A 25,058-nucleotide genomic window follows, 5' to 3' on the forward strand; every position below is an offset into this window, starting at 1 on the left:
TTTCGTACAGCTAATCTCTGGCACCGTTGGCCCGGTCGATGCCAAACTGTGCACACACACCCCCTTGATGTGTACTCGTACATTATATCCATACATCACGCAAATCGGTATACACTATCTCTATAGTCATGTGATCAACATGGACCTGTCCGCTTCCCCATATTCTATCCCCATTGGCTAAGATTTCCTTCTAAAGTTTGCAGGATTGGTCCATTTTGAAGAAAATGCCTCAAATCATGAACACAACGTGCGAATTCCGTGACATTATGCACACACATTCCCACTAGGCTGAGGACAAAATGCTACTTTAAAAAAAAGCCTCATGGTGGCGCTATAACAGGCCACTTCAGGTCCTTAGATGCTAAGGGAAAAAAATCACATCTGCCGGTTATAGTGCCACCATGAGGCAGATTTTGGCAAAACACATTTCTGTACATTACTTGTACACATTTTATCCATACATCACGCAATTCGGTATACACTATCTCCATAATTATGTGATCAACACTTTTGTCCAAATAACACCTGTGCCCGAGGGGCACTTTTTGAGTGGTGCAAATGCAACCTTAGGGTGCAGCACTCCAATGCCCAGCTATGTGTGTCCCTGCCTGCATGGCTGTGTCCCTGGGCCTGAGCACGGAAGTAGCGTTTTTTCACCACCAAGTGTCACTGTTGCGCAGCCTAACACACACGAGCGCACGCACGTGCGCGCACACACACACACACACACATACACACACACACACACACACACACACAGTACGGTGCAGTAGGCTACAAGTACAGTAGCACCACTCACTTCAGACGGGTCTGATTTTTTTGAGTGGTGCCCTTACGGACTTATGTGTGTGGGTGGGTGCCTGCCTGCCTGGTTGGCTGGGTATGAGCATGAAAACAGCATGGTTGTTTTTCACCACCTGTGCGCAACCTAACACACACACAAACACACACGCACATATTAACTGTATATATGATGATTTCGGGTGTGCCAGTACAGTACAGTACAGTAGAGGGTACAGTAGAGGGACCGGCACACGGTAACTCCGTCATTTCTCTACCGTTTTGGACCCGGGGCGGCTCGCCGGAACCGGGCCGGCAACCCTGTGGGTTTGGAACCCCCACACAGAGTTGCACCACTCACTTCACACGGGTGTGATTTTTCTAGTTTCAAGTGTGGAACCCCCTACATGCAGACCTGATGCAGACCCCTTAGGGACCTTCGGGTGACTGTCCGGGCCTCACTTTGAAAACCACTGGATTTTCATTTCTGTTTGTTTACGTTTTGAAATGAGGACACATGAGTTTAGAACCTCTTATTTTACTCCAGAGGGCAGCAGATTTCTTTCAGATTTTGCAGAAGCTGCTGTCAAGCATCTTTGCTAAGGATGGGAAACATATTTTGTCTTTAGGCTACTTTAGTCGAGTCGTGCAGCAATGTGCATAGTCAAACCAGATGAAGAACGCCTCTGCTGATTTAGCATAACATTTACTTACAGTTTATTGAATAGCTGTCACTTTATATGATCAATTAATACTACTGTACATTGCGCTCAACTGAAACAAAACCTATGAAACCTGTAGTGACGCTTAAGAGAAAACATGCATATTTATGAGCTGAATTTCAGAATCGTTGCAATGCACCGATTATCCAGTAACCACGGTAAAAAAGAAATTACATCAAGTACACCCCGCCCAGAACTAGCAGCACCCCAGCCAACCACATCGCAGCGAGAGCTTCGAGCGACGGGACCGAAAACCAATAGCATTTCAGAAACTCTTCCGACTGACAGACCCTACGATCGTAGTGGGGGAAGGGTCGTCGGAGTTGACGGAACCGCCATCTTGAAAAGTAGCCCCTGTGTGATAATCTTACATTTTTCGCGCCTGTCAGAATCACTTTTAAACGCTTTATTTTCCCCTACTGGTCTGCGCGCTGTCGGTTTGTACGTTTCTGTCGACACTTCAGGCTCATGGCCAAATAAGCTACATGCCGGAGACTCGCCGTTTGCCGCTGATAATTGGTAGGTAGGTGCACTTGCCCGGTCCCATGCACTTCGTGTTGGAAAAAGACACGGACTGACGACTAACCCACAGTCCTACATACATAGCCGGCTGTCGTTAACTCGCTAGCAAGAATTCAGCATACTTGGGCCATCTTAAAATGGCCAAGTGGTTAATTAGCTAACGTTATGTTGTGTTTCATATCCGCGTGTACATGATAGCTTGTTAAACAGATAAAGCATTATGGCAACGTGAAGTCAGCCGGTTAATGTTTATATTTGCTAAGCTAACGTTGGTTGACTGCCTTTTTAGCTGTAGTTGCTATCGCTGTGTAGCTAGTTTTCGCTTAATTGTGGGGTAGCTAAGTTGGCTAACGCTAGCTGTCAAAGCAACACTAGCGGTTAGCCAAGCTTTCCACCACGGCCTGTATTATGTATTTAACGTTAGCTAACCTATTGGTCTGATTTGGGCCCCGATGAAGAAATTAGGTAACTTGACTCTTTTGCTTTCAATTTGAGTCAACTTGGTGGTTTATTGTCTCAGACTCAAAGATAAGTATTAGATAAGATCACATTATCTGGCTCGTCCACAGATCGTAGTCCCTCTCGGATGTGATTTGCTCGTTTAGCCCACCCAGGTTAACCATTATGTTGTCCAGTCTTGGCTTACAATGCCAGACAGATGTAACTGGGCCACCGACCATCGGCCTCTTGCTGTCGAATGTTGCCTTCATGTACGATAGAAACAGGGAAACGTTATTTTCAAGGTTTCAGCGTATTGTCAGTTGTCACTTGTATGTATTCACACACCTTAGCAGATTTCGTCTTTCTTGTGTTAACCCAAGCAAGAATCTTAATATTTACAGTTTTGCTGTCCTGTTGACAGATCTACGAGTCTTATGAGGTTTACCTGTACATCTTATACAGTAGGTGTTGTGGATCATTTCGCCATTTGAACATTATTATATTAATAATTGTCAATTATAGCTATAATTCAAAAGTACAAATATACAATCATCGCTCTGTAGACATAGCCTTTTTCATACAACTTAATGTTTTGGATTTTTCTGTCCAAGTAGGGCGAGTAATTTACAGAAATAATGTGTATATTCGCTCCATCTTAATATGTTAACCAGTCTGGACTAGGAGCCACTTTTGTTTTCTAAACAATATAATTTCTGGCTGTTGAATATTGGAAACCCAACAACGGCTACGGTTTCCTGTGAGTGAATAATAAAACATCAGCTGCTCTGGTTCATGTTTGATGTAGACTGGTTTCTCCATTGAGATCATGAACATGGTGGAATGGTGTAATATTTCTTGTGGTTTCGCGTCGGCACCCTTTTGATTCCAGACCAGTGCAGGTTACCAACTATGTGCTGTAAAATGTCTATATGCTGAATTGTTTTTATTAGAATTCTGAAACTAGTTTTAGAGGCAGCCATTAGCTAGCTAGTTAATTGCTGTCATGTTTATTTAGTTTGCTTGAATAATTGTCTCCATGTCATTTTGCTTTGATATGGCACTCTGCCAGTGCCATCAGCTATTCTCTACTTTAGATATGTAGCTAACTGTCAGGGGATTGTTGGGGATAGACCTTAAACACAGCCTAGACATGCCCTTGAGGTGATGCATTTGATGGTAATTGTTGAGTATCACCCGGCAACCAGAGAATCCATGTTCAAAACGAGAGAGAGCTGGGAATGGATGTTGTCTGAATTATGGTGGTTAACTATGTGTTGTTTTTTTGTCACATGGTTACTTGTTTGTGTAAGCCAAGGGAATGCCTCTGTGTGACATGCAATTCAAGGTTAGAAATTATGCCGGATCCCTCACTGACTCCATACTTGATTATTTTTACCTATAGGGGAAACCTCAGACTTATGTAAACCTGCCAATTATGCAGAGCATGAACTATAAAAGAATTGTAATCTTTGTGTACCGTTTTGTCATTTCATATGGACCACACCACATTTCAGTACTTCTAAGTTCATCTGAAGATATTCTTTATTCAACACAGTTTTTATTATGCAGTGCTTATCTTGTTACTATTTAGATTGGGAGGGCAGGGCCACATATAACATTACAACTCACTGACCCGCATTAGAGCAGGACTAGAGTTTGCGTGGCAGGACTTTGATCAGGTGTGTTTTATGTGCTTTGAAGTGCAGCTATTGGTGTTTCAGTCAGTGTTTACCACGGGTGGAGGGAATGTACGTACAGTATGTTGGTGGGTGACTGACTGGGAGGGGATGAGGGTGGGCACTGGTCAGGTTGTGTCCCAAACTGATATTTTTGTAATAACCAAAAGAAGGAAACAAAGTCTTATGCACACCTGATCGTCTTAGAGACGGGTGCGTAGGCAGGGATCGGATGCAGGCATTTTTTCCGAAATGCCAAGAGTCCGACAGTCATTTGTCCATCACCCTACCGGCCTACCCAAACACAGTCACTAACCTAACAGCACGCGGATGCCACTGGTGATTTGTAACCACATGTCGGGAGCGACGGGCCATTTTTAACCCGCAGCACGTGTGATTTGTAACCCGCAGCGCATGTCGACTCGGGAACGATGGTGTTGTCGGACTAATGACTGCCGGGACTTGGTATGTCGGATAAACGTCTGCACCCCCAGGGATCAATGTATTAAAAAAAATGCACACAAAGTACACAATGACCCACATACCGTCTGCACTTGAGCACTTTTATTATTTAAGCAATGTTTTGGTCAAAGACCTTCAATGACCAGTAGTGATTACATATACACATACATTACATGGATTACATATAAACAAGGCAAGTAGGTGGAGCCTTTGTGTCCCTCCATTGCTGTCTAGTCTAGTCTATTAATGGGCTTCTTTTCTCCAAGACATTTATCCCAATCTTTATTTTTCCTGAATTGATCCTGTGTTGTACCTCAGTGCTGACCATTGCCTAATATTATATTTGAGTAATTATTTTCCTCTACTCGATGGTCTGTAATGTACTATGAAATATAAAAGAATCAGTCATACAACCTACCAGAGGTACTGTGAGGACTTGCTGATCAGTAAATCTGTTATAAACATGTTTTTTCTATGCTCTTTATTTTATTTTTAAGAACACTGGAACACAAAATGTTGCACTTATGGAAGTTGTTTCATGGTTATGTCATTTATAGACAGATTTATTTTGTGTGCGTTGGGTCTCCATGGTAATGTAGTGTGTTGACACAGTTTTGGTAGCCGTTGAGGTGGTAGCCTTCTGGAGTAGTACTGACCGACTGCGTGAGTGAATGAGGATGTTTTTCATGCTCCCATGAAGAGGAAGTATTGTCAATGTGTAACTGATAAATGGATAAATCCCTGTATATTGTTTGATTGGCTGATAACTGATTTGGCTGTTCATCCAGTCGCTAATTGTAACTTCATTCCTTTCCGCTTTCTCTCTACATCCAATGTTGTTGTCAGCTTAGGCCGGGGTTCTTGTGTATGCTTTTCAATGTACACGTTAGACTCTGGATTAAATGAATTACTACCATTCTGTAACACTCAGTCTGTTGACTCTGTTCCTCTCTGTCAGGTGAGTGCCGTCCGTTGATGTGCTGCTGAGGAGCTGCTGTCTGCTGCTGTATGTGTCGTGTGCTGTCTGTCTGTCCGTCACTGCTGTCTGCCTGCCTGCCTACCGTCCCTGCCTACTTGTCTGTCCGTCTGGCCAGCCTGGAATGGGCCACAACTCCCAAAGAGCAGAATATACCGTCTCTTTTTAATCTGAGTTCCATTCTCTGGACTCCAACACACACAGGTACTTATAGAAAGTACAATTTAAACTACCATCACTGTATAATATTATTATTTTGAAGTGAGTTGTATTACTTTTTGAGATGTTCTGTTAGCTAATTGTAGTAATTTACTTTATTTTAGGTCATAATTAGATTTAATTTTTTTTAACAAACTAGCTGTAATTTAGGTTACTCAAACTATATTTTTAAATAAATCACTCCCTTCAGTGGTCCAAAAAAACGAGACTGCATGTTCTTTCTCATTCTGGTGGATTTATTGTGTAACTCTTGCAGACACAAATCGCCCAACGTCAAACTGTTCAAATAAAGCATACATGAACATGGACATAAATAATGAAATATAAACGTGATACAACATGAATGTAATGAAGGCATAAAAGAAACAAAAACACGCCTTGCTGCTTGGCCATAAACCAAAGGGATAGGAGAACTAATCCATGGGTGGTGGCCTGGCGGGTGCCCGTCAAACGGCAATGCACAACTTGAACTAAATCAATAGTCAATCAGTCAGCATATCGATAAGACACTTGATCGTAACGTGAACATTCACATTTAGAATAGCAAGCAAAGTAGCCTTGTTTTGGGAGTATTTTAAAGGTATACTAAAGCAGCATTCTGCCTCAGTGTGTTACATGCAAAGTGTGTTCTTCCTGTTGGGTCGATTCCATATCCTGGAGGTACAGTGGTGTCCCTGTTTAGATTCCATAACCTGGAGGGGTGCTTTGGGTGTAAATGGTTGGTTGTGATTATGTGATATGTCACAGTACTTGGGAAAGTCTGGAGGGGCGAAATGTTGTTGTAGTTTGAAATAAAAAGGATGGGGAGGAGAATTATATTGTGTGCGGACATTCCACTTTTTTCTTCATTTGATGATTTTTCTTTGGATCCAGCACTGTATTTTAAATACTGAGATGTGCATATCGTTTTCCTTCTTTACATATGGTTGTGATATCATACCACCCCTGGGCAGCAGTAGGCACTGTTTCAGTTGTTAAATTTAGAAAGCAAGCTTCTACTTGCTTCTGAAGAAGGCGGTCGCTACTGGAGATGCAAGTAGTCAGGGCGCAGCTCACGCTTGCGACCAACAGAAAACCATTTGCCCCTCGGGGAAACGAATAAATAACCTTGAACCTTGTCCTTGAAACTGCAAAACCAAATCATGTAAATAATGCAATAAATAAAAAAGTTGTGAACGTAGCAGTGCACTGTATGTATAGTTTACTTTAGATTGTGTGTCAGAGAATAAATGCTCCTACGGTTAAAAGATATTTCAAAGCATGACTCGGAGCTCAAACCATGCTTTGTTTTGGGGTTTTGCTTCTGGTGAGAGTAGTTTCGTTTTGAGCAGACTTCTGGGAATCACACATAACATATTGCTGTAATGATTGTCTATTGTCTAGATAGTTACCATTGGCCAAAAAGATAACTAAAACAAATATTACAATATGCCTGAAAGTTGAAGGTTATGATTGACAACAAAAAAGAAAATAATAATTTTAATTTATTGAGTTTTGTGATTGCATTTCTTTTTCGTCTTTGTAGCCTACAGATACTGTGTGCTTCCATTTACAAATCTGTCAAACACTTTTCCATAGCTTTCAAACTATGTTGATTGTTGATAAGACGCAGTGTTGTAAATATACTTTTCTAATAAATGTTGATTTTTATTTTTAAATATGCTTTTTTTTCGGGGTTGCGGCCTTGCGGGGTTGCCAAACGAAATTGCCCCGATTAAAATGGAGTCCTGGTTTAAAGACGTTTTCGAAACCCCTGATTTAGAGTACCTTAGCTCAGAAAAGAAAACGCCAAAATAAAATAACACTATCATTAACAATGAAGTAAGATGATGTGAAACATGTAAAATGAATCAACAGAAAATGAACATTGAATGTATTGTATTGAATGTCTATAAATATAGATTCTTATTTGCCGTTTTGTTTTGTGCCTCCCTCCCAGAGCCATTATGTTTTGGAAGTTTGACCTCCACACCACGTCCCACATCGACACGCTGCTGGAGAAGGAGGATGTGACGCTGACGGAGGTGATGGACGAGGAGGACGTCCTGCAGGAGTGCAAATCCCAGAACCACAAGCTGGTGGACTTCCTGCTGAGGCCGCAGTGCATGGAGGACCTGGTCACCTTCATCACCCAGGAGCCCAACACTGATGTGGAAGAGAAGGTCAAATACAAGTAAGGTGCTGGTAGCATGGCATGGTAAACTGGCACTGAGTTTAACCCATTCAGGCCTGATGTCGAAATTGTTTTCTAAATCATGACAATTTTCTGAAAGATTTGAGGCACATTTTAACGATTTTTCAAAAATAGCAGACCTACAAGTTCATAGCGCGCCACTCGGTGGCGTGCTATGAGCTTGTAGATCTGCTATTTTTCAATAGCTAAATTATAACAATGTATGTAACCACCAAAAGGGGTTCCCGCTCAAAATGGGTTAAAAATAATAATTGAATGTCGTTAATAATAGGTCTCTTTAAGAAATATTGCGCCATTGGTGTTCCTTTTATCTCAGCAAAGTAGTTCAGTTGAAAAGGCTTATATAATGTCCTTCCATGTTTTATTAGCCTATTATTTGGTCCTGTGACGTCAAAGTATGTAACCTTTTCTTTCTTCTCCTTTACAAATGAGAGCATTACTTTATTAACGTTAAGCTGATCCATCGCCCGGAGGAACTCAAGTCATTAGTCAAATTGTTGGACTGGCTTGATAATCTACCCTGGCAAATGTAAAGCAGCAAGCTATCAGACTACAACACTTATCATTTAGTGACAAAGCAAACCGCAATTATATGTACACACCCCTCAACACTATTCTCATGACCATCCTCAGACACTTGCTCTGAGGTGTGACTCCCATAGTTTACGATGGTGCCACTGTGTCGAAACTTGGCTTATTTCCACTGAAAAGTGAAAACGCTGCTGCTTTTACATTTTTCTTTTACACTTGCCAACAGTTTATGGATGCACCTGTTTAATGACGTCATTCTCCTGTTGGTGAGATTGCTTGAATGTACCCGTTTTATAGATTGTGAGTGGAACGCACCCGTTTTATAGATTGTGAGTGGAACGCGCATCGCATGCTACAAATGCACACGTATATATGTGGCTGCATGGCTTTTAAGAAACGGTGGAGACTTGGGCTAAAGTACATACAGTCTATTCGTGCACTGTAAGGAGCAGGGCTGCTGTTTGTCTAGGTTATGAGGTGTCAAGATTTAGGACAATACAACTTCATTGGATATACAATTGTAATCATTGGAACAAAACGGTCGCCTATATGCTTAAAAATCACAATAAACTAAATGGTGGTGGCCCAGTTGGTATCATGTCTGAGAGCAGTTAATCTATAATTCTTTAATTACATTAATCTCATTCTCTGTGAGGAACTCTGTGTTTGAGATTGAGTGGCGGACTCCGCTGCTGAATGCATATTCTGGAAATGCTCAATTACAACCTGTAATTCTTCTTTTTTTTTTAAATGTCTGCATTTGTTTAAAGAAGACTGTCAATTATGTTATTCATTGTAGTAATGGGGAAAATAAATCATTACACAGATGAGGACACAGCTGTCATTAATGGTGCACTATGTTTTTCAAGGTACCCCAACATATCGTGTGAACTGCTGACGTCGGACGTGGGCCAGATCAACGACCGACTGGGAGAAGACGAGAGCCTGCTGATGAAACTCTATGGCTTCCTCCAGAGTGAGCCGCCTCTTAACCCCTTATTGGCCAGCTTCTTCTCCAAGGTCCTCTCCATACTAATAGGACGCAAGCCCGAACAGGTGTGTGCAGTTTGTGTTGTGTTGTCTGTAATGTACTTAACCCATTCAGGTTGGGAACCCCTTCTGGTGTTTTTACCCTTCAGAACGGGAACCCCTTTTGGGGTTCTTGTTGCTATGGCAACCCGGCATGTGCACTTAAGCCTCTCCAATTGATCCAAAATGCAGCAGCTCGCTTGGTCTTCAACCAGCCAAAAGTCTCACATGTCTCCCCGCTTCTCCGCTCCCTCCATTGGCTCCCGGTCGTTGCCCGCATAGAAACGAAACAAACAAAACTGATGCTGGCATTTGACACTATATAGCTAGCTATAAACGCAACACGAGATCACAACACTGTTATCGGTATTGGGCTATCGGCTAACACATAAATTGTGGTATCGGGATCGGAAACAAAAAGTGTATCGGGACATCCCTACTACAAACCCTCCCGCGCACTCAGATCAGCCAACGCAGGGAAGCTGGAAGTACCTTGACTAAAAACGTCGGGACAACGCTCCACACGTCCCAAACTCTTCTCCCTTCTGGCTCCAAAACTATGGAATGCACTTCCCGTTACAATCAGAACTGCAGACTCACTCCCAATCTTTTGCCGTAGTCTGAAAACCCACCTCTTCAGACTTCATCTTGGCCCGTAGCACTTGCTGTAGCACTTGCCCTAGCCCAACGACCTTACAGGCGAATGCAAAGGCTCAACTTATGTTTCATAAATTCATTATATAGATACATTTCAATATTATGTTTGTAGCTTGCGTATGATTCATGATAACTAGTCTTTATGTATATGATGTTTAGTTCTTGTTTTGTTCTTGCTTAATGTAAGTCGCTCTGGATTAAGAGCGTCTGCTAAATGCCTAAATTGTATGTACAGTATATAGCAACATGACATTTTTGAATTTCTTTTAATAAATATTTTTCAGAAAACTTGGGTCAGTATTTAGAAGGCGTTTTTAGAATCTGCACTACATGTGTGAATGTTCTTGAGGGCATTAACATAATTCAAAAACATCTGATGACTAACACTAACCTGTGTGTGTGTGTGTGTGTGTGTGACTGTGTGTGTGTGTGGACAGATAGTGGAGTTTCTGCGGAAACGGGAAGACTTTGTAGACTTGATGATCAAACACATCGGCACGTCGGCCATCATGGACCTCCTGCTGAGGATCCTCACCTGCATTGAACCACAACAGCTCAGACAGGATGTACTTAACGTGAGTAGCTGGAATGATGACTATTCCACAATCTCCGAGTCTGGAACTACACCTCCCGGAATCCGAGTAAGGAAGCTGCCATTTCTGTTCACGAAAATACATTTTAAAATATATCTTTAGAGCTTATTTTTTTTATTTTTGCTTTTCTGCTAAGCAACAAGCTATGCTTAGTGGGGAGGAGGCTCCACTTCTGCTTTATATTTTACTCATGATAGAACCTCTGTTGCTCCAGACTGTATGATGGAAGCATTTTGGAAATTGTGGGAGGCAACAGTCTGGCAAACGCAAGACTAATGGAATAACAACACACCACCTCGGTACCATAACCCAGTGGTTCCCAAACGTTTTCATGTCAAGGTTACCCCCAAAATGACTCATTAGCCCGCGGACCCCCATTAGAAAAGATAAGCCAGGGACCCCCTTAACCCATTTAGGCCTGACCTCAAAATTTTAAAAACAAATCTTCAAAATCCTCCAGTTTTCTGGAATAAATATTTTCATGATTTTTCAAAAATAGAGTGGCGCGCTACGAGCTTGTAGATCTGCATTTTTCAATAGCTAAATTATAACAATGTTTAAAACACCAAAAGAAGTTCCCGCCCAGAATTGGTTAAGAGAAGATTTTTACAGCTCTAGCAGTGATTTTCAACTATTTTCATTTCAAGGACCCCCAGTTTGACATGCATTAGGCTACGGACCCCCATTTAATGGCATTTCTATCTCTGAGACCCCAATTTATATTGTAAAATTTGTGTGTTTTACGTTCTCAAGAGATAAATTATTGTTAAACAGCTGCATTAATTAATCGTTTGCCCGCCAGGAACATAGGAATATTAACACGTAGAATCTTGTAGCCTGCCACAAACGGAAAAGCCGTTTTAACAGCGATGTATTCATTAATGCATGTTTTAATACGATCGTATCGAAATCTACCGTCCGTTAGCTTTGTTATGCTTCTGACCCAATGGGCGCGGCCATTTTGAAAATGCGCGCGCATCCACTTACATTGCCGGCTCTGTTTTCAGACGGCTTTATCTCACAGAAGCGACATTGCAGGGGTCGCTTTGTCCCAGACAAGCGTTTTCAACGGCCTGTAGCAGGCGCTGTGATACTCGCGGTCCACTTTTTCCACCACCGACCGAGAGAACAAGCACCAGCTTCGTCAACACACACGGAATGGTTTCATAGTAAAATGCGATTACGGATATTTGGCTCTTCAAAGTAAGTGTCACGCGCGATAAAACCCTGGCAGGACGCGACGGAGGGATTAAATAATGGTAGCGGTAAATGGGTTAATTAATTTACAAGAAGTTTACACAATTAGAGAATGTAGAATAATTGTTATTTTGATCAAAGTTAGCCTGTTATCTCTCCTATGATACCACATCCATACAGCTTGGAAATGTGGACAATCTTATCCAACGACAACAACATATTCTAAGTTTTGGGCCTGAGAGGCTAAATCTCATCAAATGGTCTGTGGCTCAAATGCTGGACATGAAAAGGGTTGAAAACCACTCCCATAACCTCCACTTATTGGCCCCATCAATCAACTGTAGAACCCAACACAGATCTAGGATAATCATATTATGCATAAATCATATCATGACAGGGTTCACGTGTGATCCATGATATGTTCGTATCTCACCAACCACAGGGTAAGAATGATTGACAGCTTGATAAATGCGGTGGCTGAAAACAATCATTTAAATATCATGCGCCTAAATATGCTCTCAGAGTTTACAACATGGACGTACTGTAGTGAACGTAATAACTTCCAAAAAGGAACTTATCTGTCCTTGAAATTGAAACTCTAGCCCCACTTCGTTACTGTCTGGCCGCCTTGTCAAGCTTTTGCACCTGGCATGGCCTGAAATGTTTCTTCTTTTCAGTTATTTCCCACCCCCCCTTTCTCCCAATTTAGTCATTTTGTCAATATAGAAGTGTATATTTGTATGTCTCTAAATGTTATGATAAATTGAACAAGGTGGACCCTCTTGTAAACAAGTATTGTGCTTTATTGTTCGTCCACTCACAGTTAACAGTTTTTTGTATTGAGTTGTGCTTGAAATGTACTGGAATTCTGCAAACTGTCAATAAATACATCAATCAATCAATCAATCAATCAATTCCCCCTGGTGCTGTAGCCTTAATGTTACTGCTGACCCATACTGGTTGTTTTGTTGGGGAGGATGTAGACGAGCACATGCCTCCTCTGACACACACACACACGCGCACGCACGCACACAAATGCTCAGTTGCCATGACTGATTTCAATCATTTGGATTCCAAAGATGTCGGCGTGTCTTCCATGTAAGCATGTTACTTAAACGTATGATATATACATTATATATGACACAAAGAAATGACGTGTGTGAAGTGCAGTTTTCTTTTGTAAATTAGGGCCTCATTATCCTTTGGGTTTAAATTGTTGTATTTCTGCATTTGGTTTGCATGATGTCTCAGATAAATCTCTCACCATTCCAACACCCTGCCCTCTTCTTTGTGTCTTCCTTCAGTGGTTAAATGAGGAGAAGGTGATTCAGAGACTCGTAGACATGGTGCAGTCTGCTCAGGATGAAGATGTGAGTCTTATTTCCTTCGCTTTTTTGTTTTTTTTCCCTCCTTCGAGCTTGGCAAATGTCCATATGGCAAAAAAAGTGCAGACGTATGCCATCTGGTGGTTGTGTGTTCAGTTTCATCATGGGGACACTCATTCATTGTGTTTATCCTTATCGCTGTCCCCTGTCATCGCGCTCTCTTGTTTCTTTATTAAACCAGAGGCACTCTAATGCGTCACAGTCCCTGTGTGAGATCATCAGACTGAGCAGAGACCAGATGTTCCAAGTCCAGGGCTGCTCTGAGCCTGACCCACTGCTTTCTACATTGGAGAAGTATGTATTAAAACAACTTGTCTCTTCTAAAAAACGCTACTCCCTGACATACATCGGATACCACCATAGTGTGTACACTACCACACTATTCACAGTGTAAAATAAATATGAGTATATAATTGTTTAACCCATTTAGGCCTGACGTCGACATTTTTAAAAAAGTTTTCTAAATCATGACTATTTTCTGAAAGATTTTTCAGAAATAGCAGATCTCCAAGTTCATAGCGCGTGGCGCGCTATGAACTTGGAGATCTGCTATTTTTCAATAGCTAAATTATAACATAATGTATGTAACCACCAAAAGGGGTTCCCGCTCAAAATGGGTTAAATGGTATGGATTTGAAGTCTCTCCAATCCCTGCTCTACCCTTTCCTGTTGTCCTTGTCTCATCTCCTCCCGTCTCCACAGGCAAGAGACAGTGGAGCAGCTGTTGTCCAACATCTTTGACAAGGAGAAGAATGAGTCGGCCATCGTCAGTGTTATCCAGATCCTTCTCACACTATTTGAGACCAGGAGACCAGCGTAAGTCATATGGAATAGTTTTTTATTATTGATAATAAGTTGTCAGTTCCTCGGGTGGCAAAGCAAGCTTTAGATTTAATTCTATGCTGGTCCACTCTTGGCCAGCGTTAACAACTACAGTATCGACAAGAATGACCAATGCTATTTTTTTTCTTTTTATAATGGTCCTGTACAGGTTTGAGGGTCACATGGAATGTCCGCCTGGTATGTCCCACCCTTCATTCTCAGTCAACCACAGCATCCTGGAGGCCGTCAGACCCAGACTCAAAGACTTTCACCAGCTGCTACTTGAACCCCCAAAGGTAAATAAACCAAAACCACCCTTCGAATAGGCCACTTCGGCCATAGCAACTTGTCCAAATGTGCCCCTGAAGGTCGCTGACTCGGGCGCCCTAGATAAATCCTTAGAGCAGGCCCTGGGCTACATACTGTCTGTGCAAAATTTGGTGTGCTTAGACAATGTAAGGAGTAAAAGCACAATATTTGCCTGGGATGTAGTGGAGTAGAAGTAAAAGTAGTAGTAATTGGAAATACTCAAAATTGTACAGTAGTACAGTAAACGCACTTTGTGTAAATCCACCACTGTCTGGGACTTTATCGTAACGGTCGGCCTATACCTTTGCGTGCCTTAATGTCAACACTGCCACAATGCATGCATGTATATCTTTGCCTCTTGCTGTGCACATGATCCCTAAGGACTGTCCTCTGCATGCATGTTCTTGTGCCGTCCTTCTCAACAGAAGAGCATGATGAAGACGACGTGGGGCGTCCTGGACCCCCCCGTGGGGAACACGAGGCTCAACGTGGTCCGATTGGTGGCCAGCCTGCTGCAGAGCAACACACACAGCGTCAACACAGAACTCATCAACCTCAACACTTTGGGAGTTATACTAGTGAGTAGAACGCTAGTCTTTGACGCATTCCTGAGACCAGATTCTACAAATGTTTTCTGAAAAAGTTTTATCGCCATACTTTCTTTTCTGTAAATTAGTGCCCTACCTCGTTGTTGTACTACAGTGACACACATTGCAGATGTACTTGCAGTTTTGAGCTTGTAGATAAGATCATTTTAAAAATGTAATCCTGAAAATTAAGTTTCCAACAGTCACAGCAATGATATAGGATATAAATGGTTAGTCCACTTGATGGTCAACTGTATGCAGAAGGTGTTGTTCAACCACTCGAACCCTAGCATCCCTGTTCTGGAGGGAATAGGTGATGTTCAACCACTCGAACCCTAGCATCCCTGTTCTGGAGGGAATAGGTGATGTTCAACCACTCGAACCCTAGCATCCCTGTTCTGGAGGGAATAGGTGATGTTCAACCACTCGAACCCTAGCATCCCTGTTCTGGAGGGAATAGGTGATGTTCAACCACTCGAACCCTAGCATCCCTGTTCTGGAGGGAATAGGTGATGTTCAACCACTCGAACCCTAGCATCCCTGTTCTGGAGGGAATAGGTGATGTTCAACCACTCGAACCCTAGCATCCCTGTTCTGGAGGGAATAGGTGATGTTCAACCACTCGAACCCTAGCATCCCTGTTCTGGAGGGAATAGGTGATGTTCAACCACTCGAACCCTAGCATCCCTGTTCTGGAGGGAATAGGTGATGTTCAACCACTCGAACCCTAGCATCCCTGTTCTGGAGGGAATGGGTGATGTACAACCACTCGAACCCTAGCATCCCTGTTCTGGAGGGAATAGGTGATGTTCAACCACTCGAACCCTAGCATCCCTGTTCTGGAGGGAATAGGTGATGTTCAACCACTCGAACCCTAGCATCCCTGTTCTGGAGGGAATAGGTGATGTTCAACCACTCGAACCCTAGCATCCCTGTTCTGGAGGGAATAGGTGATGTACAAGGCAAGCTCACAACAATGTGTTGTGCTTATAGATATTTCCGGCCAAGACATTTTGTGTAGAGTGAAAACGGGAGGCCCAGTATAGAGCGTCGCAGTCCCGCCCCCTTTCAGAACGACGAGTGGCCCAGGAAATAATTCCCCATTCATTTTCCCCATAGGCTTTTCAAAAAGTATAATTTATTTAACCCATTTTGACCTGAGTTCAGATTATAAAAATGTCTTCTACATCCTGACAGTTTTCTGAATAAGCTATGTTTCTATGTCAGTCGTTCTTCGGTTTTTCAAAAATAGCAGACCTACAAGCTCATAGCGCGCCACTCGGTGGCGTGCTATGAGCTTGTAGGTCTGCTATTTTTCAATAGCTAAAGCATAACATAATGCTAACACCAAAAGAGGTTCCCGCCCAAAATGGGTTAAAGACGTTTACACCACGGACAAAGCCAACTCGGGTCGTGACAAATCATGACAATAAACATGTTTTGGGCAGATCAAATGATTAGAAAGAAGACAAAAAAGGCAGGGTGCAACACTTTTTGTTTTGTATTTCTTCTTACTAATTATTTGATCGGCCCAAAACATTGTGTTTATTGTCATGATTTGTCACGAGCCGAGTTGGTTTTGTCCGCGGTGTAAAGGTCTTTAAATAAATACTTTTGAAAAGCCTATGGAAAAAAATATGGTTTCGGTTAATTATTGAACCCGTATGTATTGTCGCTCTACAACAGAAGAGAAAACCACTTGGCAATACATCAGTGGACGGTCAAATTTTATTTGATGAGCCTATGTCAATATAAAGCAGTGTGTTTTTGTACCAGACTGATCAGTCAGGAGAAGCAGCGTGCACAAAAAAAGGAACAAAAGAAATCCTGTCTGGCTGCTCTTTTACAATGTTTGGCCATCTATCCTTCCGCTGGTGGAACCTCCTGGTTTGTGCACTGGTTGCGTGGTTGGTGCTACGCCGCTCTGCTGTTGTACAGTTGAGACTTTGTTACATAGTTAGCATAACTCTTTTGAAAGCACATTAAAGTGTTAAGTCTCTCTGCTGTGCAGTTGCATAACTCTTTGGAAGCTAATTCAAGTGTTAAGTCTTTCTCGCAAAAAATAATGTGCAGAGACATAAGAGGAGTTTTGTTATACAGAATAACATGAATGAAAAAGTATTGGTTCGGGTGTTTTGGTGTTAGCATTATGTTATGCTTTAGCTATTGAAAAATAGCAGATCTACAAGCTCATAGCGCGCCACCGAGTGGTGCGCTAAGAGCTTGTAGGTCTGCTATTTTTGAAAAATCAAAGAACGACTGACATAGAAATATAGCTTTTTCTGAAAACTGTCAAATATAGCTTTTTCAGAAAACTGTCAGGATGTAGAAGACATTTTTAGAATCTGATCTCAGGTCAAAATGGGTTAAAGGTATCACTTTAGCACCGGTATTGGATACAACCTTACGATACCCATTCCCTAGTCTTGCATGCCAGGCTTATCGGTCACTCTGACTGTTTTTGTCTAAAGTGATTTACGGTTTACTGGATCCCATGCTACTTGTAGCTGCTGCAAGGCAGCAGGCTATCCACACATTGGGTTCACTTTGTGCTAGGATTTAACCCATTTTGGGCGGGAACCCCTTTTGGTGTTAGCATTATGTTATGCTTTAGCTATTGAAAAATAGCAGATCTACAAGCTCATAGCGCGGCACCGAGTGGCGCGCTACGAGCTTGTAGGTCTGCTATTTTTGAAAAATCAGGTCAAAATGGGTTAATCTCTGAGCCTCGCATCACTGCACTGTTTGTATGAGTGCCAAAGTTTAATATTAAAATAATGGCTTTTCCTTTCCTTGCATTTTTATAAAAGTTTACAATACTGAGCCACCATAAAATAATCTGTACAACCTATTAACATTAATCCTCCACAGCATATTGTCATATTTTCAACAATGGAAGAGTTGAGTTGCACATGTCTTAAATACTTTCTTTTGTTTTCCCCACAACAGGACATGTATTTCAAATACATCTGGAACAACTTCCTCCATATTCAGGTGGAGATCTGCACAGCCATGATCTTGGCCATGCCTCCCGCCCCCATACACAGCGCAGACAGCCAGTCAGACACAGAGCAGGACCACCCCAGAGAAAGCATACTCGTCAAACATGTAAGCTTAGCATTTGACTGTTTTGCATCACTCATTTAACATTCACACCTGATGTTAATGGTGTTCAGCTGGGGAACGGGACACTGTGCCCAGAAACCTTTATTACTGCCGTTTTGATAACAGTCAAAGGTCTGTATTGAACATCCTTTTGTTTCCCCTTTACTTTATGGTTTTATATCTGAGGCATATGGCTACATACAACAGTGTTCACTTCTCTCTATCGCAGCTGTTTCAAAAGTGCCAGTTTATACAGAGAATTGTGGAGGCCTGGAGCTCCAATGAAAAAGAGCAGTGAGTATTCTTTTATCTAATACAGAGTATACAATGTCCATTCAGTTGGTGTGTTCCTCAGTTGTTATACTGTGTTCAAATGTTGTTTCAAGCATGTAACGGTGAAGGCATTAAGTTTGAGCTTTAAGGTTATTTTGGTAATAATTACAAGTCTGTGTAATTCCCTCAAACATTAACAACGGTTTGTTTGTGTTTGTTTGTTTCAGGGCGGAGGGTGGTCGCCGGCGAGGATACATGGGGCACCTGACTAGAATAGCTAACTCTATAGTTCATAACTGTGACAAAGGGCCTAATGGACCACAAATACAGCAACTCATCTCTGGTATGGACACAGTCGCTTAGCAGCTTTTCCCACTAATTGTGGGAAAAGCTCCTGACATTTGTTAGGCAGAGTTGTAAGAAATTAATTAATTGCAAACCGAAAGAGCGCGGTTCATAAGGGCGTATTTAACCGTGTATGCCGTACCGTACGGTTTGGTTTTATACCATAAACCGTGGCACCCCTAGCAGTAGGTCTGGTTTCTATTTTTTTAGAGAGTAAACCTGTGTGCTTCTATGGTGGCAATGTGGCCCATTGTGGTGTTGCGACAGAAAAGCGGCAAGAGCTTTTTTGTTTTTAATTGGTAAGATGTTTTTAAATGCCAACTTGTTTGCTTCTGTCATCTGAGGATGTAATAGTAATAATCTCTGCCCTCTCATCGCGTGTGTTTCTGTTACAGAGCTCCCAGAGGAGGACAAAGACAGATGGGAGGCCTTTATTTCCGGCCAACTGTCTGACACAAACAAGAGAAACACTGTCGACCTTGTGAGTTTCCGCACATGAGTCTCATTCCAGTTTAAAAAGAAAGTGTACACATATGGGGAAGTTAACTTGCTAATCCAGCCCAATTCCTGAGAGCTTGCTATGAGATATTTAGTCTGGACAACATCTTTTGATAATCAATTGAGATCATCAGCTGAATTCTAGACCAATTGGCAAACTATATGGGGAAGGTTTTAAATTACTTCGATGAGCAGCTCTGTATCTTAAATAACATCAATAAAACGTTTAGTTAATGCTGCTATAGAATTAGTTCATTCACGGCTGCAACCAAAGAAAATGCCTATTTCGCCTTGCCAGACCACAATGAGCTAAATATATTGTTGACTGGCTTTGTGAATGTTTATATGGATATAAACTGTAGTACATTTTGAGGCATACACACACGTTTTATTTATCAAACTGGGCTTCAGCGGGCTGAGGAGAGCCACCGCCACGCGCAGCAGGCTCGAGCCCGTGTCCCCGAGAGGGAGGCCCAGGCTTGGGGCGGGGGGCATGCGTCCTATACTGGACCTTCCACATCCCCATTTACCTGCCTTACAGGAAGTTCCTGCAGTTTGGGTTCAGAGACTGGATATATGAATATCTGGTCCTAACGTTCGGGATGTCACTGAGCCCACGGGTGCACGCAGGAGGCTATCGCCCGCTTGTGGTGACAGGGCATCCGTGTAGCAAGCTACAGAGGCAACTGGCTCCTGTGTGCAGGAAGCGCATCGGCACACAACCTGGGTCATGGCGCACTTGACTTTACTGGGGTTCAGCATGAATCAAGCCAAAAGCGTATTCGTCCCTACGAGATCGATAGATTTCATAGGCCTGAAGCTGGACACTGCCTCCGAGGATAGGGTGAAGCTGGACACTGCCTCCGAGGATAGGGTGAAGCTGGACACTGCCTCCGAGGATAGGTTGAAGCTGGACACTGCCTCCGAGGATAGGGTGAAGCTGGACACTGCCTCCGAGGATAGGGTGAAGCTGGACACTGCCTCCGAGGATAGGGTGAAGCTGGACACTGCCTCCGAGGATAGGGTGAAGCTGGACACTGCCTCCGAGGATAGGGTGAAGCTGGACACTGCCTCCGAGGATAGGGTGAAGCTGGACACTGCCTCTGAGGATAGGGTGAAGCTGGACACTGCCTCCGAGGATAGGGTGAAGCTGGACACTGCCTCCGAGGACAGGGTGAAGCTGGACACTGCCTCCGAGGACAGGGTGAAGCTGGACACTGCCTCCGAGGACAGGGTGAAGCTGGACACTGCCTCCGAGGACAGGGTGAAGCTGGACACTGCCTCCGAGGATAGGGTGAAGCTGGACACTGCCTCCGAGGACAGGGTGAAGCTGGACACTGCCTCCGAGGACAGGGTGAAGCTGGACACTGCCTCCGAGGACAGGGTGAAGTCATTCCAGAGCTGTGTGTCACGGTTCCGCAGGTGCCGGAGGGTCCCATTCCGGATGTGCCAAGAACTATCTCGTCCCATGCCCCGGTGAAGCTCCTAGCCTTCTGTCCACCTCCTTTCTCCTCTGCGGAGGAGGAAAGGAAGCATAACCTGTGCCCGGTGTGGGCCCTGAGGTTTTACACAAACGGAATGCCCGCTCTCCCATAGCATAGTGAGCTGTCTCGCCTCGTTTGTTATAAAACAGGGGTTACCTAGGTAACCTAAGGTTTCTGACTGCATACCTCTTGTCGCTTAACTTCCAGGTGAACACACACCACATTCATTCTTCTAGTGATGACGAGGTGGACTTCAAAGACAGCGGCTTCCACCAGGACTCCTCTTTACAACAAGTAAGACCTATATATATTTATACACACACACACACACACACACACACACACAGAGTGGGCCCATAGCCAAATGGATGTTCAAGCAGTACATATCAGGAGACACACGAGTGTCTGTGATGAGATTAATGCCTGATTTACTTAGTTGTATGTCACACCAATGAAATGAATACTGAATGGATACTACTCGTTAGTGTTCGACTCGACACCTGGGTCTAAATGTCTCATTGGAAGAGTAGGGAGATCACATCCAGCAACGTCACATGTGTTGGCTATATTGTATTATTATACTTATACAGATTGGTTAAAATAACATTTTATTCGTTGAAATAAATTCTGGAATGCAGCTTTAACCCATTCAGGCCTGACGTCGAAATTAAAAAAAAAAAGTTTTCTAAATCATGACAATTTTCGGAAAGATTTGAGGCACATTTTAACGATTTTTCAAAAATAGCAGACCTACAAGTTCATAGCGCGCCACTCGGTGGCGCGCTATGAGCTTGTAGATCTGCTATTTTTCAATAGCTAAATTATAACATAATGTTTAAAACGCTAACGCTAACGTGACATGGATGCGTTCCAGGTCTCAATGGATTAATGCTGAAGGAAAAAGGAAGTAGTTACATTCTCAAAGCAAACGTAGAGCACTTCTCATACGTTTAGTAGAGCAGCTCTCATGGAACATCTCATCCATTTTCCCCAGATAATTTTCATTTAATGAGTCAAAATGCATCATAGATTACCATTGTAAATGTACTGAGGGCTATGGGCCCCTTCTCTGATACATTGTATACAGTAGATCTAAAAAATTTATTAAATTAAACTAATATCTCGAAGCATTTTGTGACGTCTTCATGCATGCGTTTGATTTTGTTTTAACTATAACACAAAGTAATGCTCACAATTATTATAGAATGTTTTCACACACATACACACACTTCCTCTTTGCTGTATTGTAAATAAGTGCCAGCTTTTTTGTAGAGCCAAGACTATATCATTATCGTTGGTCCTGGGCTTTGCCAGGCCTTTTCTGATTATCAGATGCAACAAATGACGTCCAATTTTATTGAGCAGTTCGGCTTCAATGATGAAGAGTTTGCTGATCAGGACGATGTTGTGGAGTGAGTACTCATCCTGCATGACTGAGCTCAGTGTGTAAATGTGTAACTCTGAAGGGACAGGACGCTAAAAACACAAAGCTGCTGGCATTACTGTCTTTGAAACCACAGGTTCTCTTTAGTATGTAGTCATACGGTATTGGTTCACGTTATTTGTAAGTGCCTTTTTTGGCCCATGAATGATTACAGAAAACGATGCAGCACTAGCAACTCATACATAGCATGGAGTTCCAAGATGTATGAGTGTACCTTAACCGTGGACTGAACAGTTATGCCTCTTAAAGACCTGGCATATTACTTTAGTCGCATACTTTATTATCTGGCAGCCATAAATAAACGATTTCAGCACATCACCTGTGTAGAACATGTGTCCAGCACTTGTGTTTTTGGGGTATTGTCCCATTAATTTATTACAGAGGGGTAGTGTGGTGGGGATTTTCTCATATAGGCTCGGGGTTGTTCAATTTCACTAGTACTCTTATCATTGTCATCATTTGTCCCCATCGTCTGCTTCAATTAGTAGTAGTAGTATTCTTCCTAGCATTTTGTTCAGGGACGAGTTTAGAAAAACACCTACTGTATACTAGGGGCTATGAGGACCGAAGTTGTGAGCCACTGTGGAAGATACTTTTTCTCCTTACTCTATGCGTATCTGTGGATTAGAATTAGCAGACACGCTGCTGCATTCCTGAACTTTCACAATAACTGACACTTGGGACAATTCTGATGGCAGAAGCCATCTTTGTCATGCAACACTGAACCCGGGGCCTCGAACATGTTTCGTTGTCCCTGTTCTTAAAGGAGAATTTCGGACTAGAAGGCTTTCTTACCTTTATTTGTTGTAGTTACGTCCCCACCAAAGAGGTCCAGGTGTTAATTTGTGCAAAAGTGCATTATTGGCTATTTCCCCTACCATAAGCCCTCAATGGGGGTTGGGTTTTTGTGCTAATTCGCTTATTTCCATCGAAATAAGTAGTAAAGTGTGCCGCTTGAGATACTATTTATATTTTGAAGAGAGGATATATACAAAATAAATGGATTTTTGAGTGATGGAAATAAGCAAATTAGCACAAAAACCCAATGCCCCATTCAATTAATTGAGGGCTTATGGCCAATAATGCGCTTTTGCACAAAATAACAGCTGGACCTCTTTGGTGGGGACGTAACAACTACAAATATAGGTAAGAAAGCCTTCTAGTCTGAAATTCTCCTTTAAACATGAACATGCCATCGGTGGAAGACTCCCAATGTTAGTTGTTGCATATTCAAATTAGATGTCATTACATTAACCCTTCAGTAGCTTATCCCTTTATTGTATCTACTAATTTGTGGGTTACTTTGTTCATAGCTAGTACATTATGTGTGTTAGATAGTAAGTAGCCTTCTCGCATCCTGTGGTACACATCTGTGTATCTGTGCAGTCAAGACAAATGGGTAGTTGACAAGTTCTACACTAGTAATATACTGTACATGATGAGAGGATTTGTCAGAGTCTCAAATAGTGCATTGGAAAATGGAAATTTGGTTCCATTTGTCTTTAGCTTCTTACGTCACACTACGTACGGCCTGATGTCGAAATTTAAAAGTCTTCTAAATCCTGACAGTTTTCTGAAATACCTATGTTTCTAGTGGTGCTCAATATTTCATGTCAAGGACCCCAAAAAATGTATGTAATTGGCCACCAACTCCCATCTGAAAATATGTTGTTCCAGGGACCCCCCCAGATGCAAAGATTTGAGTTAAAACGTTTGCTCTGAAAGAATATACAAAGATTTGCGCCACATTTTCACTGTTTTTCAAAAATAGCAGATCTACAAGCTTGTAGCACGGCACTCAGTGCCGCGCTATGAGCTTGTAGATCTGCTATTTTTCAATAGCTAAAGTATATAACACAATGCTTACAACACCAAAAGGGGTTCCTGTCCTGAATGGGTTAAGGTTGTTAACTTCCCAGTTGTCATGTCTGCACTATGGTTTCTGGTTGCGGGTTAGTGTTTGGTGGAGCAAATAAATCCTAGCACAGCATACACGTTTTGGTACGTTTACACTAATTAGCATCTACAATTACGTGTATGTGTGTGTAATAGGCCCTCAAACAACAGGCTCTGTGCATAACTCTAGTCCCGGGCTTCTAAAAGATGGCAGATCGTTTCCGGGCCATTTTCACATGGCTTAATTTGATTGGTTTCGGCAGGAGATTTGAACAGGAAACTTAAAAGTGGTCATTTGATTTTCCGATTCAAATCTGCTGCCGAGCCAATCAAACAAAGCCATGGGACAGTCACTGAACTGTTCCAGGAAACGGTTATGAACCTGGCTCTACAGTTGTGCACAGAGCCAGTAAAAGTGGAAAATAATTGCCAGTTCAGCTACAAGGAATCGATCTGATACATTACAACCTTGACCAAGTTTCACGTCGCTTCAATTGTTGGAGGAATACGGTTTAGTAATAAGGAGGGAGAATTGCTGCGAGGTGGGATAAATGGAGGTGGGGTCGGTAGGATTCATATGACCATCCTAAACGACTTCATGAATTTTACATCATTCACTTTATGTTCTGTCACGAAACATATCGGGCTATTGTATCATTTGAATATGACGGGTGGGGGGTTAAATATTAAAGTTGTTAAGGCAACGATCGGTCTACAGTTTGTGTGTTTTCATGTATGTGGATGCCTAACGACCTAACTTAAATTAAACTCTGTTCTCTTTAACATTGCAGTATTCCCTTTGATAGAATATCAGACATCAATTTTTCACTGAATACAAATGACAGTGTAAGTATTTTGATTATTAACCTGATTTTGTTGTGTTAATGAAATAATGGCTGTGTGGGGAATTA

The 25,058-nt window shown here is 42.4% G+C and overlaps 1 protein-coding gene across 7 annotated transcripts in view; it reads left to right on the top strand.

The window, feature by feature from the left end:
• The first annotated feature begins 1,781 nt into the window (after positions 1 to 1,781).
• Positions 1,782 to 25,058, top strand: part of ppp6r3 (protein phosphatase 6, regulatory subunit 3) — a 42,754-nt gene continuing 19,477 nt past the window's right edge. The window contains exons 1-18 of one of the 7 annotated variants that reach the window (XM_079500491.1): positions 1,783 to 2,021; positions 4,553 to 4,606; positions 5,562 to 5,783; positions 7,738 to 7,971; positions 9,393 to 9,579; positions 10,647 to 10,784; positions 13,304 to 13,369; positions 13,566 to 13,678; positions 14,087 to 14,200; positions 14,376 to 14,502; positions 14,941 to 15,093; positions 18,052 to 18,210; positions 18,437 to 18,501; positions 18,708 to 18,823; positions 19,221 to 19,306; positions 21,015 to 21,101; positions 22,122 to 22,219; positions 24,939 to 24,993. In XM_079500491.1, the coding sequence (XP_079356617.1) occupies positions 7,745 to 7,971; positions 9,393 to 9,579; positions 10,647 to 10,784; positions 13,304 to 13,369; positions 13,566 to 13,678; positions 14,087 to 14,200; positions 14,376 to 14,502; positions 14,941 to 15,093; positions 18,052 to 18,210; positions 18,437 to 18,501; positions 18,708 to 18,823; positions 19,221 to 19,306; positions 21,015 to 21,101; positions 22,122 to 22,219; positions 24,939 to 24,993 (1,791 nt within the window). In that variant the 5' untranslated portion in view covers positions 1,783 to 2,021; positions 4,553 to 4,606; positions 5,562 to 5,783; positions 7,738 to 7,744. Of the gene's footprint in view, positions 2,026 to 4,552; positions 4,607 to 5,561; positions 5,784 to 7,737; positions 7,972 to 9,392; positions 9,580 to 10,646; positions 10,785 to 13,303; positions 13,370 to 13,565; positions 13,679 to 14,086; positions 14,201 to 14,375; positions 14,503 to 14,940; positions 15,094 to 18,051; positions 18,211 to 18,436; positions 18,502 to 18,707; positions 18,824 to 19,220; positions 19,307 to 21,014; positions 21,102 to 22,121; positions 22,220 to 24,938; positions 24,994 to 25,058 lie in introns of all 7 variants that reach the window. The other 6 variants (XM_079500496.1, XM_079500494.1, XM_079500495.1 and 3 more) reach the window with 6 other exon arrangements.

Source organism: Electrona antarctica (assembly GCF_951216825.1).
Source record: "Electrona antarctica genome assembly, chromosome: 5".
NCBI classification, from domain to species: domain Eukaryota; kingdom Metazoa; phylum Chordata; class Actinopteri; order Myctophiformes; family Myctophidae; genus Electrona; species Electrona antarctica.